Source organism: Seriola aureovittata, chromosome 14 (assembly GCF_021018895.1).
Source record: "Seriola aureovittata isolate HTS-2021-v1 ecotype China chromosome 14, ASM2101889v1, whole genome shotgun sequence".
Lineage (NCBI taxonomy): Eukaryota > Metazoa > Chordata > Actinopteri > Carangiformes > Carangidae > Seriola > Seriola aureovittata.
Window position 1 is genome coordinate 10,140,216 of NC_079377.1, and position 18,790 is coordinate 10,159,005.

The window sequence follows — 18,790 nt, forward strand, 5'->3', positions numbered from 1 at the left end:
CAGAGGGTGCAAACACATGTCAGTAAAGTTCTGTGAAAGAGAAGAAGAAAGCAGCCTCAATTTGATGCAAACAATGCAGGTTCAGAAACAAAGCAAACAAAGGGTTTAAGAAAATGCATTCAACTTGTTTTTTTGGCCTTCAGGACACACACAATTCATTGAGAAATGCTCAATGCAAACAAAAGAGAATTAAAAAATTTTTTTAACTTTTCGCTCAAAATTCCTCCAGTCAGAAAGTCTTCCACTAATCTATAGGCCCTGAATATTTTATCAGACACTCCTCTCTTCTTGTGGCATGCGATGCTCCATCCCAACATCCCAGAGGCAGAACATCCATTAAGCATGATCCGCTCGGCCTTGAAACACTCTAACTTACAGATTCAAGTTGTGTATGCTGTAAGTTATACGAGGAGGACATGACAGTATTTACCGTCGGTGGATAACTTTGGCAGTTTGTGGTGAAACAAGTGAATAAATCTAATCGGGTGGGTAAACACACAGTGTGGCACACAAGGAGAACATAATGTTCTTTCTCTCCTGCTGTCAGATATTTATTCACTTTAAGAGAGCAACTGTTAACTGCATTATTTCCTCTTATATTCTAGCTGTGTTACCCGAGGTCTACAAAACACACTGTGATGTTATGATTACCACTATGAAAAAGTGGTCAGGCTCACACTCCTCTTAGTAATGAAACTCTTTTCATGAGTCTCTGATATGGTTATCCATGCAGTTGTTGAGATATTTCAGACTGGAACAAGTTGGGGAACCAAATGACACATGAAAAACCAAACTAACCCTATCCCTCCAGCCACACTGCTGGCCTGGTTATCTAAACAATCCAAGATGCCGGCATCCTGGCCTCACCCAAAAATACTTTATTCCCAGGCTTCTCTATAAAAGGATGGAGAATGCTCAGTAACACTGCTAAATGGCAGAGGGAGACTGGTCCACACCACCACTGATGCCCTAAATCCCGTGAATGTGATGTTGCCACTATAAATCCCCACTGACAGCACACAGAAAAGCACAGTATTTGACTTCGCTAAACAAGCACACTTAGCGCAACAGAGCTGGGGTAAGAAGAGACAAGTTCTGCCCTTAACTGCCACCAGGCAGAAACAGGGTAGGTAGAAGGACAACAGCGTGACGCTGCAGGACATTGAGAAAAGTCTATAAGGAAGGACACGGAGAGAATTGGTGGCCATGTAGTTAAATGTGCCAGTGGCAAATTTTAACACAGCTGCAGAATCAGCTCGCCGTAACAACATCTTGAAGGCAGAGTAAGAACAACTCAGGTAGAAAGTCTCTGCAGCCTTTTCCAGTGCAAGATCACCTCCTTGCAACCCGACCATTCAACAGAGGACTCTGACATCGATTAGCAGGGACCAGAATATCACCATCCTGCTGCCTGATAAAGGAAGATGCGCTGTTGTGCTCAACAAGGTGGACTGTACTCTGACTCTTAAGTGACTGACTGCAGAGCATTGCACATGAAACAGTAAAGAGAAATCCCACAACACTAACAACTGTTGGAAAGAGATCCAAGAGATTAGACTGTTTACAACAACTGGGGAAGGACACTGTGAGGAGCTCGCAGCTCCGGAACTCGACATGGATGAGAACACGGTTTCCTATCATGATGCCATATCACATGTGCCGTGTCTGCAGCTATCACATATAATGCATTAGATGTAAACTTCTGAGGAAATAGAAAAACATGGTTGCCCATACTCAGAGTAGCTGGATCAAGTATTTACCCCAGTTGACTTTTCCTAAAACACCATCTACTTTAAGTACTAGGCTGGTTTCCGCAGACAGAAACAAAGCTGCACTGTGGGTTCACCGGAGTCTTCCTGTGTACGCCGGCTTCACGGAGGAAGGAGAAAGGAGAAAGGAGAAAGGAGAAAGGAGAGCTTTGAACCACCTCTGGGGAACAGCAGTCTTTGATTAAAATGCTGTATGTGGAGGTCAAAATAAAAATCCAGGAACTGCAAATCTTCAAGGAAAAGATGAACTTAGTGGATTGCAACATGAATAACATAGATATTCCATATATGGCCAGGCAAACGCAAGGGCATCTCCAAAAAAACACAGCGTTCTTGTGCTTTTCAAAAAAAATACAACACATTAAGACCAGCCAGAGGAAAAGAGAAAAACAGAAAATACAGATGCTGTGAAAGAGGAAAGAGGGATGTTATGTGTGTGAAACTAGAACTAGAACAACTTGTCTTTTAATGCCGAGGGAGGAGAGGGTGGTTGGTCTGCACTACCACTGTGTTAAATAGACTCCCTACCAGTCAGCAGAGCTGATGAAGCCTCTTGTATGAATGATGAAATGTCAATTTTCTTTTACTTTACTCATATTGGATGTGTTAGTGCTATAACTCCTGGACACTGATCAGATCGGATCATATATGATTTACCTGAAATAAGATCCATAGGACTAGACGGAAATGATTATATCTTTTAAATGTGATGCATTTTCACATGTTTTACAAATATTTTCTTCAACTGGTTTGATTCCTTTTGGTGGAATGAGTATAATTGGGTTTATAATGATGTTTGAGGATTGTTAGCCGGGAATATTATGACAAGGACATCTGACAGAAATAATTATCATTCATCATGATACAAATGAGCTAAAATGCACATGTAAACAGCCTGAGTGACTGTTGTTTTTGCAGCAAAACAAAAGCAGTCTTTCATCTTAAAAAGCTAAAATTTGCTTTGCTTCCTCATGCAGAGGATGTTGTTATGGAAGCATTTCCATGGCAGACCATGGGAGAACTGCCAGAGCTTGCATACGTATGAGCAGAAATTCATATTACTTTAGCCAATGTGCAAGGCATGAAAGTCATCAGGGGAACTTCGGTATTGTGTTTATACATTTCATTGGTCACTTTAACGTGTACGGCTATGTTGAGGGCAACAGCACTGTTTGTCATTCATTTCACTGAGGTCCCTATCTTATAAGATGCATGTGATAAGCCTTTAAACTCATGGATGTACTACTTAAAGGCCCTGTATTGCTGTTTCACGTAAGAGCTGTCTGTTGTCTGTGCCCTTCTGACTGGTTTGAAGAAGGTGATGTCATATACGCCAAAGCACCAATCAAAATTTAGCAACATCTGAACCTGGATCTGTCAATCAAATCTGATTAAACCACATCCAGACAATCCTAATGAAGCAAATACAATGATTTTTGACTGCTCAACTTTTAATATTAAGGATATATAGTGAATAAATAATAATAATAAGGATGACATTTTAAATTGTGAATATTTAAAGGACCATTGTGTAGGATTTAGGGCAGAAATATAACATAGTATTCATAATTATGTGTGTAGTCACCTTTAACTTAAGATCGCTGTGTTTTCGTTAGCTTAGAATGAGCACTTTATATCTACACAAGGATATGAAGGGAACACTCCGCCATGTTGCACTGCCATGTTTCTACAGTGGCCCAGAACGAACAAACCTAACGCTGGCTCTAGAGAGGGTTTTTTGTGTTTTTCGTCACCTGAAGGCCACCATAGTTTCTCAAACACGCTTAGACAGGGGGGGCTATTCAGTCGGTTGCAGTCTGCAGCCTCACCGCTAGATGCCACTAAATCCTACACACTGCTCCTTTAAAGTCAGTGAGCTGCTTTTTTTCTTTATTTGGTTGGAGACCACGTTTTCAGGGATTTTTTGCATTGTATTTCATTTTTTCACCAGCACCACACCCACACCAGCAAAGGCTCTTCCATTTTTTTCTCTTTTAACACAGTGCTATTTTTTGTCTGAGTGTGGCCTTATGTGTGATATTGTGTTAGCAATATCACCTTGCCTGCTGAAGTGTCCTTGAGCAAGAAGACTGAGCCAACTGAAAGAAAAAGATTTCCATATGGAGATCAGTAACATATCACACATTACACATTATCACATTAGAAAGCTGCTTGAGCAGCCGATGAAGAGCTATGACAGCTGGGTTGACTCTCTTGAGGAACCATCGGCTTGCTGTAAGGGTTTAAATCCAGCTCATAGTCTGTCACACCTTTGTGCTTTCATTCCTGTCCATCTCCTCTTAACTATCTGAAAATCAACCCAAAGCTTAATAGGATGGTAAGCTCTAGTTGAAATATGCTGTAGTGGAGTTCAAGCACCATTTTCCGCTACTTCTGTCTCTAGTTGCACCCGTGTGGAGATGTACAGTATGTGTTGAGTGATGCTTCAGTGTCAAGTGCTCTATCTGATCCATGGTAAGACTGTCACGAGACTTTTTGGGTAGATTTTCCACTTTGAGTAGGAGACTTAGCGACTTCAATTTAAAGTCAAGTAATAGCTCAGTACTAAAAGTTAATTTAGCCAGACGAGTATCTCGGCGCCTTATCTGATGGGGTGCACACGGTTTATCTGGAGATAAAAACTAACGTGGTGCCTGGATGGGTGTCTCTGATTTGAGTTCAGATATGTTTAAAAGCAATAAATATAGTGCTTAAAAAGACACCTGTCTTTTTTTTTGAGTCATATGGGTGAATAAAAGCAATATTTCAGACAACAAGTGTTCATGGACTGTCTGGAAAAAAGTTAAGAGCAACCACTGTAGATTTCCACGTCATTCATCAAACCTCTTTTCTTTTTTTCTTTTTTTAAATCAGATAATCCTTGACAAAAAGAAAGATGAGGCAGCTCAAAAACACAGATGTCAGTACTAACGCTTTAAGTGGAACCAATTTTACACATGTCTTGAGGAGAACTACTGCTGCTTTAAAGTTTCCATCGCGAGTCGTGCAATGTTAAATCAGCGGAGTACTCTTTTAATGAAAAGGGTGTCTGCATGATGAAAAATGAAAATCATAAAACCTGCATGTTGCTCTGACACATTTTGTCAGTAGACTGGTTTAAGTTCACTTAGGTAATATTTTATTCATTTGATTTTTCAAAACTAGTTTTTATAATTAATTTTTACGTGGAGTACAAGAAGAGTTACAATTGAACATAAAAAACACTGAAGATCAAATAAAAGAGGAGCAAACAAAGAGAATTTATAATCATCATTTATAGTTCATGGTCATTTTCCTCACACTCATTCCAAGTACAGGTCTCTGGAAAGCAGAATTGACGGACAGAATGACAGAACAAACACAGAACAGCTGAAATGGAGACGTATTTGAGCTATTCTCCCGGGTGGGGGCGGGGGGTGGGTGGGTGGGGTTTGCATCAGCCCAAGCACACATTGGACAATCTTATAATACCACTTGGAAACACACACAGCAAGTTAATTTATCTTAATCACTGTCATCATCCATCATCATCATCACTCATATTCTCGGTCTTCATTCTCACTCACGTAAGTCAGGAGGAAGGCAGTGATTCTACCAGTATCCTTGAAAGATCCACACAAGTCTTCATGCCACGCCTCTCCACTTTTAACACCTTGTGCAGTTTTTGGGAACGGTTTGGCTACTACTGGTCCGGGATCATGTATCTCTGGTTGGCATTTGTATAAAAAACTATATAGGAACACATGTAAAAACAGGGGGAGAGTCAAATAATTATCCAACTGAAAAAAAAAAAATGCAGATGTTGTCATAAAATCTTCTATGTCTAGCAACACTTAATAACACTTATGTCTTCTTTTTGTCCATTTTTTTTTTTGTTGTTTTATTCCAAAATGGTTGAGGAGCAGTTATAGTTTGCATCATCTATACAACAGGCTATAAAACACCACTTGTCACAGTCCAGAAAGCACATATAGATGTGGTTGTACTGTATATAAACATATGTACTGTAATAAGATAATTTTGCGTGCATGGCTCCCGAATGATCACTGTTGAGACGTCCTCAGCCCTGTGAGGAAACTCTCTCCTTTGAGTTCACATGACGTGAAAACGAAGGCCTCCAGATTTCATACTGGCACAATGGACATATTCTTCTTTTTAACCATAGTCTTTCAAGAGAAACTGCCATCCATTCACATCTTTGCACTGCGGTGGCTCAGTCAGCCAGATGTTAGTCTTTGCCCGCCATCACTGCCTCTTCAGTGAGTACTTCGGCTGATCCCGCGGACATCCATCAGGGGTTTTTTTCTCTCTGAATTCGCCATCACCTGATTTTTTTTTTTCTGTTCCTCCACAGTAAATATTTGGCGTATTTATGTATGTATTTATTTAATGCTTTGTGTCATTTTCTCTAGAAAAAGTCTCAACAACACAAACACAGGCAATGTAAATGAAAACATTAAGTTTGCAATGCTGAACCCCTCTTTGCAAAGTGCGTCTGTGCTCCTCTGTTTACCAGAAACAAGGGAGTTAGATCACATAGTCCTGGCCGAGGAAACAAGTCACAGATGGGTTAATGTTGTTTGGTTGACATGTTAGATATGTACTCAGTTCATTTTCAACTGGTTGCCAGAGCCATTTTTCCATCACTCTCTTTCTAGACTGTATATCTTTTCTTTTTATCTCCAATGCTTGAGTCTCAAGAAAGTTATTTTTTCATTTTTCATATTTACTTTTCAGAGCATTGTCTTTTTAGGAAAAATGACTAAATAATGTTCATCTTTGTTATTATACTGTACACTTGTTGATGTCCTGATTTGTCTTTTCGATAAATGTCTAAGTTGGTCTGGCAAAGACCAGAGGTTTGACAATCACACATAGTACTCCTTGTCCTTGTTCTTCTTGTTCTTGCTTGAGGTCTTTGCAGTGTTGACTGGTTTCTCTTTGACTACGGTGCCGTTGGACTGTGCCGAGTTGCTGATGTAGTTGCGGCTCTCGTCTACGTGATACGAACCTTCGTCTCTGTTCCGGTACTTGTACATGGCGTAGAGCAGGATCAGAATACACAGCGCCGCTGCTGCTACGATGCCAACCACCATCCCTGTTGTGCTGCTGGACTCCCTGAAGACCTCCGATGTGCCTGGATATCCTTTCGGTCCAGAACCGGTGGGATTGGCTGTGAGGGAGACAGAGATATGATTGCCACAAACATACTGAGCTTCACCGTCTTCCACATTTTATCATTATTAATAAAACTAGATTTATGGTAATGCATTTCTTCTAGCTGAATGTGTGGATCAATAACACAGTTTCAAGCTGAACGATAGTACAGACAGCATGCCTTTCTGTTGAAGCAGAAAAAAAATAGATGCTGATGGGCATTATAGAAAAGCGTGCAATTACACAATGAGTGGAGACAAAAACCAAGAAGATCTATCATTAATGATTATATATGAAATGACATTCCACAGCAGGGAGGCTCCCAGTCAGGTTCTTTCTGTCTAACTTAATACGAATATATAAATGAACACCAGAAAAGTAGAATCTGAATCTCAAACTATTTAACAAGCGCATGAAATGCCAGCTAAAACTGTCAAAAATGACCCTCACAGTTAAATAAGACACAAAAACCCAAGTGGATTTTCTTATAAAACTCTTAAAGATTATACTTCACATCTTTTGAGAGTTACTTAGAAATACATTTTGAAATGCCAAGCAGTCATTCTTGCAGCACCCTAGAGAAACTTAAGTATCTATTAGGACTTTCAATAAATGTAGGAGCTGGAGATTTTTTTTTTTAGACTTTGCCTTAAGTACATGCCATTTTACCTGCCTAATCTACTGCCTATCAGCATCATAATTTCTGCAGAACATTATTCTAATGATACTTGCTGAACTGTAATTGTTCATATTTCGCAGAGTGAAGAAGGTGAGATGCAGCAGAAAAGAGAGATTTGCTGAATTCAGAGGACGAAAGCTGACAAGAAGACTAATGTGTTAATGATCCACAGGGAGGCACAGTTACAAGCTCACTGCTCATTACATGTTTTACAGCACAGTCATGAATGAACCGACCGCATTTCCAACATTCACTATATATCCAAGCAGCGTGACTGTATCGCATAGTCTCTGAAAATAAATCTTTCAGGAAGAAACAATTCAATTGACTCAGCAGATTTTGCCAAAGGCTGTCCCCACTTCTGTTCTGAAATGGTGCCATTCAATGGAGCATATTCTGAAAACACATCAGCCCCCTGATATTATTCAGTCCTCTTGGCACATCTCTCTGTGTGTTTTTGTAGCAGTCATCATTTCTGCTTAAGCTCTCTTTGTTGCGTTTGTGAAATCCAAACACTCAACGCTAACATTTGGAAATGAAAGCATTCGATCTGGTTCCACTGGATTGTGGCACAAAATATTTGAGGGATTTACGGCTGCATGGGTCCAGATCATAGTTATGTTGACGTGAGGATGTTACGCTTCGATTTGCATTTACACTGGACGAACCAACAGTAACAACAGAAACATAAATAGCTGTGTTGAGAAGTAGGGCAGAAATATTTCCTCTGTGTTGACTGGACATTGAGCAAGCTTTGGAATATTCCTCTTTGCTCCTTTTCCTTTGCCACAGAGTGCTGAGAAACACACATGGAGTGATGCTCTGAATATACAGTAGCGACAGGAATCCCGCATTCCTGCATTAGCACATCCTTCTTTTGTTATGTTTTGGTTTGATTTGTGGCTGAAAAACGACCATTTCATTTTAAGTTAAACATGTCAGAGATTTTGACTTAAGCTTAAAAGTAGTAATTTACAGTATGGCTGGAGTGCAGTCCTTCATTCTCAGGCTAAGGTTTGTAGTATAAGACCTTAAAGTTTGTGGGTAAATACTGTTGGAAGATTACAAGGCTACAGTGCTATAATCTGTGAGGATATTAAAAAAGATGGATATTATTTTAATTGCTATTTTCTTTCGTTAGCTCTTACAGTGTCTTCAAGGAGCTACAGCGCTGTGTATTTAGTACAACATTAAAACTTTTATGAACCGTCAGTTGAAGTGTCATTTAACTGGGGATGCTATACTCCCCAGCACACAGAGAACCCGTTTAATGAACACACATTATATACTGAAATTTAGGGCATATACAGTGCATTATTAGTAACTACGATGTTCATATGAATATTCATGTGAGCAAGTCATGACTTCACATTTACAACTACAAGGTGTCAACATTTTTATATTCCAATAAAATGGGTATTTGATAGTTATTGGAATTCATTCCACATGTGCCATCCCTTATGCCCCATTTTGCTGTCCCACTTTTCTCACTTCTTTTTTCGAGAGCATTTTGGTTTTAGAAAATAATTGCATTCTTAAGCTTTGATATCAGTTTTAAAAAGGAATTTCGCTCTAAAACAGGAACCACGACATTGTCTCTTCATTATTCCATCCTTTGATCTCGGCCAGTCAGAGTAACATTTCCACATGAGTAACTCTCTTCCTAAGCTAGAACCTCGTATCCACGGTCCAGAATAACTCTATATCCTATCTAACATCAAAAGGAAAATACATGAAAAACAAAATTTTGCGGTTATTGAAGTTCATCATAATCACCTTGTCTCATCTTGTCACATGCTTATTTTATGACAGACTAACTTCTCTGAGCATGAGTAAAGAGGGCAGTTCTTGTTCTCATTATATAAGAGGGTCATTTCTTCCTGGTCCATGAAGGACAGACAGAATTAATAAGATGATATTGCACAGCCTATCCTCGATACTGCGTTTGTAGCGATTTCCCAATGTCGAACAAGCACAAAATAAATGCAACAAACTTTTCTGGGATTTTTCAGTGAAGGCGTGAAGGTGTGCCTGTCCTTCAGATTACAATTCCAATTTAAAGCACCATGCCAATGATTTTGCTATTTCCTATTTTCCTGTTTACCACAAATCACACTAACCATTTTGTTTTAAATTTTTGAATGCAATTTCCAATTTCCTCCATTGGCTTTTACTCATTTATTTGGCATATTGTAACATTAGCAAATTCTTGAAACTCTATCGCAGTGAACACTACATACATACTGAACAATACTGAATTTTTGTCATTGCTTGGGAATACAGCATGGAAATAGCTGAATACTGTGCAAAGATAATGTGTCATTGACAAAGTTAATTGCAGACTTGATGTTTGCTGTTTAATCCAGGTTCCAGAGTCTGCCATTTGATGTTGATGTCACATGGGGATGAATGGAAACCAATGCTAGTCTAAAGGGGTAGAAGCTATTTCCAGCATGACACTAAAAATACACTGAAAATCTAAAACTACACAGCACCCATTTAAATAGTATGCATTACTTGAGCTTTTCATTATAATATAGCTCTTGTGTTGTTACTCTCCAGTGTTTACACAATACATACATTTAAATGTTCGATAACACTGAGAGCATGCTGCACTGTTGGGGATCATTTCCACCAATGAATAGGGGAGTGAGTGCACATCAGCACACCCACTTCATATTCTGAATACTGTCCAAGTTACAATACCGCAGTCCTTATGTCTGTGATTGCTCTCTCCAGGGTTCTCTCTCGTGTGTCACTCAGTGTTGATGGTTTTAGAGATGAAAAAATTTTGATTGCATTCATCTCTCTTCTTGAGTGACAGCTTAATGTTCGGACAAACATTGCTCTGAACGGCGTAATATTGGCTAATGACCCACACACGTGGCACATGCAGCTGCTTCAGGTAGATCTCGGACTAAAGGGCATGCAAAGGGAAAAAAGTTCTGTAAGCTGTCTGCCAGGAGAGGAGATGCTGCAGCCACTCACTGACATGTTTTCCACCGTGGTTAGACTGATCAGCGGTCCAAGTATGCTTCCAATGCCAGCAGACATTCAAGGACAAGCGCAGAGTACCACTGGGGGATTGAGTGTGACTGAGCGTTGCAACAGATTAGCTCTGCTTGTGACAAGCCCACTTATCCTTGCAGACAGGTGTGAAGAATGCTCTCGCCTTGTAGGCAAAAGCCACTGGTTGACACGGCTCTTCCCTAGCAAGCCACTGTGCGGGCATTAACGGTGAGTTACCTTCATATTTGCTATCTATCCTTTGTTCGGGGTCAAAAAGTTGAAAGTGTAGATAACATAGCAGGTTGATGGAGGAGGGAGCTCTGGATGTGGCACTTGAGGGTTGTATTCGAGGTCTTGGCTAGCTCCTAAAGTGAGGTGACAGAGTTCTGGAGGCAGGTGGCCTCAGTCTGCTATATAAGGGGCGAGTCATGTGATAACAGTACCATGGTGAGCTGTTCCTCCTTCAGCGATCTCACACCTCCAGCTCTGGGTTTTGTTATTTCCTCTTGCCTGGAACTGTTGATTGGCTCCCCATAGGCTCCGTTCACACAGAGACTTAGGAGACCCTCAATCAACTGACCACAATTTTACTGGAGAAAAGTAAAAAAAAAAGTAAAATAAGTCTAAGGCTGTGTGATGCATTTAATTTTATATTTACACAGAAAGATTTCAGCCAAATTTCCAATCTTTTCCTGCAAAATCCAATTTAATATCTTGACAAAGAACACTGAGTCGTGACCACTACTTAAAGGATTAACACTGCGGTTAGTGCAGTGCTGACACAGCCATGTTTTGTCCAAAAAGATTAGCATTCATTACAGCTCATTAGTTTGCATTTTAGTCCCAGCAGTGTCTATCAAACAGCCACCTGATGGCAGGCAGAGATCTTTCGTGGTCCCTTAGATTACCTGATACACTTGATGATGCGGTTCATTTGTTGCCCATGAGGTTGACTGTGCACCCTCTCCCACAGGCTGGGCTCAGGCAAAGTAATATGACAGACACGAGGCCTTCGAGAAAGCCTCATAAGACCTCAGACCTCAAAATGCATCTGCCTGTCTGTTCATTAGCACTCCATCACCCCAGAATGAAGGCACATAAACTGAGAGAGAAATAGCGCCTGAAACAAGTGTTTAAAATGATGGCTGCTCTTATACGCTCTACTCGAGCGTACCCAACGGTAAAATTAGACATGGGGAAAATGACCTTAAAGTGGCGCCTAGCTTCACAGCGGCATAGCGGGGGTGCACTTGTGAAGCGATAGAGGTAAACTCAGGGGGGTTAACTTTTGAAGGATTGCAGTTGTGTTAAAGCTGCCAGAATAACTTTCTCCCCTCCATCTCATCCCAGAGCGAGGCTTAAATTACACTATCACATCCAGACCATCATAAAGTCCTTGCTGTTTTATTCACAAGGACAACAGTTAATGTTTCAGTCATTTAGTCACAAATCATTTGCTTTCACCAAGCCTTTCTGAGATTCTTCTGGAAGAGATTCAGAAGGAAAACCGTAAACAAAGAAGTATACAGTCGGTGATCTTATATATGACCCTTATCCATAAATGTTAGTGTAGAAAATGAAAAAGCCTGGCCACGAATCTCATTTGCCATACAAAGAGGCAGTGAAGAGTGTAATAACATGAACACTGAGATTGGTTTGGCTTCAGCGTTCTGGTTACTCCAGGGTTTATTTGATAGCATCTTTTCTCTTAATTCTACCTGGATTCAGTAGAGGATGCGTGAGCTCGCCTCACGGAGATATTAGCGCTGGTGGTGCAATGGAACTTGTCATTTAAAAGCATGTGCAAAGCTTTTTTTTTTTTTTTTTTTGCCTGACTTCTTTTTTTGTGTCCATGTTCATGTGCTCTCAAGGAGAGGAATGGGATCAGAGATTCCACACTGTCAGGCGGGATTTGAATAAATGGTCCTCTTCAAAGACTATTTTTCCTCATTTGTCTCCAGCGAGAAGGTTCATTTGTTTGGTAATTTGTAACAGGGTGAACAGGTTGACGAGGGCCACGGATGAAGGAAAACATGGAAAGTGGAGCTGGGGGGTTACTTCAGGTGCGCGTGAGGCTTGTTGAGAGGTAATGGAGCAACCAGGACTACTTAGGATATATTGAATGGACAGGGCGGGCTTGACCTTTCATTAACGGGTGGTGGTAATGGGTTGAGAGTTGCGCAATGCACACATGGACAATGCTTTTTAGCAAATGGATGCACTATGGTGACGACGAGTTTACCAAAAATAATTCAAAGACAGAAGTTATTTTTAGTAGGAAGTCAATAAAAGGAGGTTTTTGTGTGATCGGTCCCTGAAAACCTGCCGCAGCTGACAAACACGAGCAGTGCATCGTGCATCTCTTGAGAGCATGGAGGTGTGGCTGTTGGATGCCTTCAGAGCGATCCAGGCTTAGTTGGCATGCTCAGTGACACATTGCTGTTATTCAGCCAGATTAGTGTTATACCATCTTCTTACTGCACATATCCAGCCATAATCACAAGCTGTCAGAGCCGTTATATAGCTGGGGATCAGTCTGCAGACAGGTCACTGTATCAACTGCAGCAGAGCCAAAACACTTATTAAATCCCTCTTCCCTCTTTAATTATCTGAGTGTCCTCAAGAAGCGATGCAAGCCATCCTGTACTTGTGACATGCTGGCAGTATGCCTGATGACAGCACGCATGTGTGGGTCTGAAGTGGCTCTGCTCATGCTGATGGTGGATGATGAACAGAGAGCTGAGTGAGCATGAAATGAGGTCCAAGTGAGAATTATTAAAAGGTGTTTGATTTAGCCCAGTAAAAGGTATGGTGCAGTTTAAGCCTTTGCCCAGAGGGGTTCCACTCAAAAGAGGTGAGATGAAAGAAGAGGACCAAGCTTACTCGGCTTGAACGCCACAAGTCCCGAGTTCATCTCTTGATTAAATTCCTAAGGACTCGTTCTTGGGGTCTATATTTTTAGAGAGGGTCTATATAGCTGCACAGGAGCTTTCCATTGTGTTGACAAGATCACAGAAAAGCTCAGAGTAGATCATTTGATCTATCTACAGACTCGCACTGTGTGTTATTTAAATTGTTTGACAATTTTTTTGTATCAATTTGAGTCACTACTTTTTTTTCATGCTCATCATACTTGGAGAGAAATTGAACCTCTTAAAAGTTTGATTTTAGCACATATAACAACCACCCAATTATTTTATTTTGTAAAAGCTCCTGTTTTTCTTTTACTGGAGACTATTTCTTGTCCTCTGAACAACATAATGGCCAATATTATATGATAAATATTAAATGTTATATCAGAGGTGTTTCATACTGTTGCTAGATGGAGAGGTCAGTTCAGAAAAATTACACATTTTAATAGAAAGCATTTGTTGATTGGTCATTGCTAATATTAGCCCTAACTCACTTATGCTGTTATCATAACTGACCTTCAGTATGGCTTCTTTTCTCTTCTTGGGGTAAAAGCAAAGCCTTTCATGCCCTACTTAGACTTATAAACAGACACATTGTGTTAGCATCAATGTCAGCACACCCAAAAGATGTGTGGTAGAAAAATAAAAATAATTGAAAATATAAATATGGTGGGATCAGTAGAGAGAAAGACTGACAGTGAGCGTGAAATCCTGTTTTCTCTCAGAACACACTTCATTTAAAATAGGATGTAGAAAGAAGACTTGGACGGCATAATCCTCACTGAAAGAGTGCAGAAAAACAAAAAAGGCAAAATTCCAAAAAAGATTGTCGGCATAAATTGGCAAACTATGCAAAAGCCACGGCGACGCGTTTTGCACGACGCTTGAAGGTCATCATCAGTGTGCGTTTTGATGGGCATGAGCTCTGATCACATTCAATAGGCATCCAGTCTTCTGAGGGGTTTCTCATTTGTTGAGCCATCTCTGCTAGCAGCAGTCTGTTGGCATGCAAGGTGCATGCCACTGTGTTCAGCAAAGGAAGGAACGAACACACGCAGAGTTCCAGCTGGGTATGATTGAATAACCTATTAAATGTGGGCAGTGACCTCTTAAGCCAGCGCAGTGCTCTTAATGTTTCATTAATCTCACAGCTACTTTTAAAACAATAATTTACTTTAATTTTTTTTGTCCTCCTGGCTGGGTGCATTCCAGCCGTAGCCATCGGGTTAAAGAGAGTATTCATTTGCCGTTTGATTTATTGCTTTACTCTGTGTATTGTTTCCCCACCCATAAATTAAATCTATTAAAACAAATGTCAAACACATTAGTAGCTGCTAATGTCACCGCGGAATGCTTCAGGATAGAAAAGATGAGAGACCATAGAGAAAAGCGGCAACTAGAGATGATTAACCTTAACCCGCCTATGGGCAATCCACGGTGAAGGGCTACTGGAGCTGAGAATAAAATCACTAAGAGATTATTTGTGAAATGTAGAAGGCTGCATACAGCAGAACTCTCACTGAAGCTTCTGGTGTGTACGTATAACTGACAAGGAGGTTTTTTTTTTTTCTCCACACAAATCACATTTCGCATGACTGCACGTTGCATAATTAATGATGGTGGAAAAGGTAAAGTTGTAAACATAGAAAAGACAAACATCCGGCTGATGCATCCGATGTTATGTTAGGATATATCGCTCTGCTTCTGTGAACGCTACGCTACAGAAGAAAAACACGAGAGGCTAAGATCAGAGAATTTTAAGTTCAGAGGAGAATCATTGTGCATTCTGGAGAAACACTCCCTTATGCTCTCCTTAATCTTTTCAGCATGATGCACGACGGGCTTTGTTCTACAATAACACTTTTGGGAGTATCATTCTGGTGTGGTACAATAAGTATTTCTTGAAAAAAAAAAAAGAAAAGAAAAGAAAAGAAAAGAAAAGAAAAATGTATTACTGTGACATCAGTTAGAACTAAAATTTTGAACCTTTGCTATCATATTCTGGTCACTTCACTGCCCATTTCCATTTAAATAAAATGTTTTATATTTAGAGCATTTACCCAACACTCTTTCTTTTTTATTCCTTATGAGTCAAGGATTAAAGACTCAATCAGATTTGGTGATGAGGATTAGACTAATTTGAACAAATAAGGAAGACTAACAGCATAAGCAGGAACGCTCAGAGGATGAAAACCGAATGATGAGGAACAAAGGCAGTTGCAGGAGGTAACCTTGGATATGGATCACTGTGCAGCAGCTGCCCTCCATCAACAGCCCACATGACGCCCATGAAATGTAGCAGGTAGGTAAGAGACATCCGCTCCATCTTACCCCATGCAGCTCCGCAACAACCTGTTCCATTAACTTTCACCAGGAAACCTGAGGTTGGTACTTGAAAATCAGCACCAGCCGACATCTCAATAGACTGTTCAACGGGATACACAACCGAGTACCACATTCGTATTTTCTCCAGATGATTGGCCCAACACTTCATACTGGCCTTTAAATGAAAAATCCCCTTTCTTTTCTTTTTCTTGTGGAAAATGCAAGGCTCTTTAAAGCTAAATGCCAGGATTTATACAGTATTTCAGAAATACCCCTAAAGTCACCATAGGTTATTATGCAGATTTATCTTTAGTTACATTTTATCTTGCTTTGCTGAACAATTTCCACAATGGCCATAGAAAACATAGGTACGTTAATGCCCCTGTAATCGTCCACACAGTGATATTCAGCTGCTGAGTATATGCACATGCCCTGAACCTGCCTCCTATTACAGATCAGATGTGTTGCAGCATCATGGGCCTGTGTATTCCTTTGTGGTTTCCTGAACCAGGGGGGAGGATTCAATTTGCTGCAGTATGATCTAATCTGAGTCCTGCCGGGTGATAAGCTCTGCTGGTACCTCTGGCTTTCCATGGTTTCCGGAGGTAAGAGAAATAAAGCATGGCAATAAGTAAGTTTACCCGATTGATGTCACTCAACGGCTGATAGGAACTGCTGTGGGGCGAGACTCCAGTGATATAGGGGATGATGTAGAGCTGACCTTGGGCCATAGATAGCTCCAATAATAGTGTGTTTCAAAGCTCACCTCTTGGGATCTCTTATACACCAACATTATGCGACTGTATACACGTACCGTGAAGCCTGAGCGCAAGAGAGAGAGGTATCAAAGGTTTACACATCTGGCCCTCTGCTTTGGAGTTGGCAGACTGAGCAGACTGTCAAGGTGTTGCATGAAAAATGATATATCATCGGTGTCATTAAAAGGGAGTTGGCTGGACAGTAATATGAGAAAGAAGGCCTTAATGGGAAACAGTGGATCCGGTTCTTAACGCACAGCAACAATGTCTGAGATGTGGCGAGTGCTTGGCAGAGCGTGTGAATTGTTCTGAATGTAGATATTAATCAGGATGCGGTGTTAGACAGCTGCCACCCTGGGAGCCAGCAGCTCTGGTGTCAAATCCCCTTCAGTGATCACAGAAGGAGAGGGATACTCTGCTCTGGGACTGTGCATCCCTGAGCATCACACAGTTCGCGACTGATGTTTTGGCAGATGCCCTTGTCAAAAAATATCATAATGCAAGCTGTTGGCGTGAATCAGGGCGCGCACCAATCTCCCGTGTATGGTATTTGACAGAGTTAGCAGATGTACATTGGAAGTACCTATTGTGATGCTGCCCAATGGGAATATCACTCTAACGTGCAGTATGAGAGTTATAGGAGGAGAGCGAGTGTGGCAGAAGCTAATCTTGGCCGGTGGACGGCCAGAGGAACAGGAAGAGAGACAGACTAGAAAGTTGATCGTCTATGCTGTGGGGCAGACATTAATTTAGTGGAGGTTTTATGACCACATACTGATCGATAGCAAATCTAGATGGAGTGGGGGGCCTTGGGTCTGGACTTAATTGTTCTCTATGCTTCTCATCAAGTCAGAATCCATTTGAAAATCATTTTATCAATGGACGGGCACTAGGGTTAGATATAATTGCCTTCCCTGTGCGACAAGGTAAGAGATTACAAGTTTGGCGGCATCGCAGGGAACAAACAGATTTATAATCTTAATTTGTCAAAGATGATAAAAACAGCAGCATTTTCAAACACTCGTGTGGGATGGGGTGGTGGTGCTTCTTTTTATGAATTTTTTTGAATTTATCAGGAAGGTTTGAACACACAGTTAAAACTTGTAGACCAAGAATAGTCTGTTTTATGAAGAGAAACAACTGATATGTGCCGCGATCATAAAAACTCCTGTTAGGTGCAGCTATCGTGGAACTCCCACTGCTCACTGTAGAACTTAATTAACACCAGTGGGGACCCTTTACACACACACGTGTGTAAACATCAGCCTTCACACACTCCTCTCTGGGTTTACCCTCCTTGATATCATGTGTTGGAGTCATGTGGGTCTGATTATTACAACTGTGCGTTGTTCTCTCTCTTTCTGAGAGCACACTTGTTTGCACTTTAACAAATGCCATGAGCCGATGAAGATGAAGAGGTGCACAATTAAAACACATTAATAACAACTGCACACACATACAAAACGCCAGTAGTAATACTGCAGTTTGAAGTTTTAGTTATGCATGAAATTCTCAGAGATGGTGTTCTGAAAAAAAAAAAAAAAAAAAAGCTGTGTTGAGTGAGTTAAATCTCGATGGATGGAAGCCAAAGAACAACAGTTCTAAGGATTTTCTATCTAGTTAAAAATAGAGAGCAAGAAGCTACAAAGCAGATAAAATGCAATTTGTCACATTAAAAAATAGTTTTAAGAACGAGTTAGACGACAAGATAGATACCACTCTCATATTTAAATAGTAAATATAAAGCTAGAACCAGCAGCTAGTTAGATTAGCTTTGCTTGTTAATAGGGAAGCCACTCCATCTAGCTCAGAAATAAACACCCCAACTGTTGCTATTATATTCAGCTTTAGTGTGAATTAAATAAAGTAATTAACATGTTAATTAGTGACTTTTAGAAGTACCATTGGTAGGGGTTTTTTGTTAGCTTTGTATCGACACAGGCTAGCTGTTTCATTTGTCACAGACTGATGTGACAGTGGTATTAATCTTACTGAACTTGTAGCAAAAAACGTGAATAAGCATATTTCCCAAACTAATTTCCATGTAAGCTCATTGGCTAAACTGCTTATATTAAAAGACCGTGAAGCCATAAATGATTGTAAAATTTTTACTGCACTTATATTTGACTTTCCTGGACACTGAAATATAAGAATCAGTAAAACCTTATCCAGGCAGAATGG

General features: G+C 40.5%; 1 protein-coding gene across 23 annotated transcripts in view; it reads right to left on the reverse strand.

Moving 5' to 3' along the window:
* Positions 1 to 5,029: 5,029 nt before the first annotated feature.
* LOC130181242 (neurexin-1a) overlaps positions 5,030 to 18,790 on the reverse strand; it is a 248,404-nt gene continuing 234,643 nt past the window's right edge. For all 23 annotated transcript variants that reach the window (XM_056395209.1, XM_056395225.1, XM_056395219.1 and 20 more), the window contains one exon: positions 5,030 to 6,942. In XM_056395209.1, the coding sequence (XP_056251184.1) occupies positions 6,638 to 6,942 (305 nt within the window). In that variant the 3' untranslated portion in view covers positions 5,030 to 6,637. The remainder of the gene's footprint in view (positions 6,943 to 18,790) is intronic.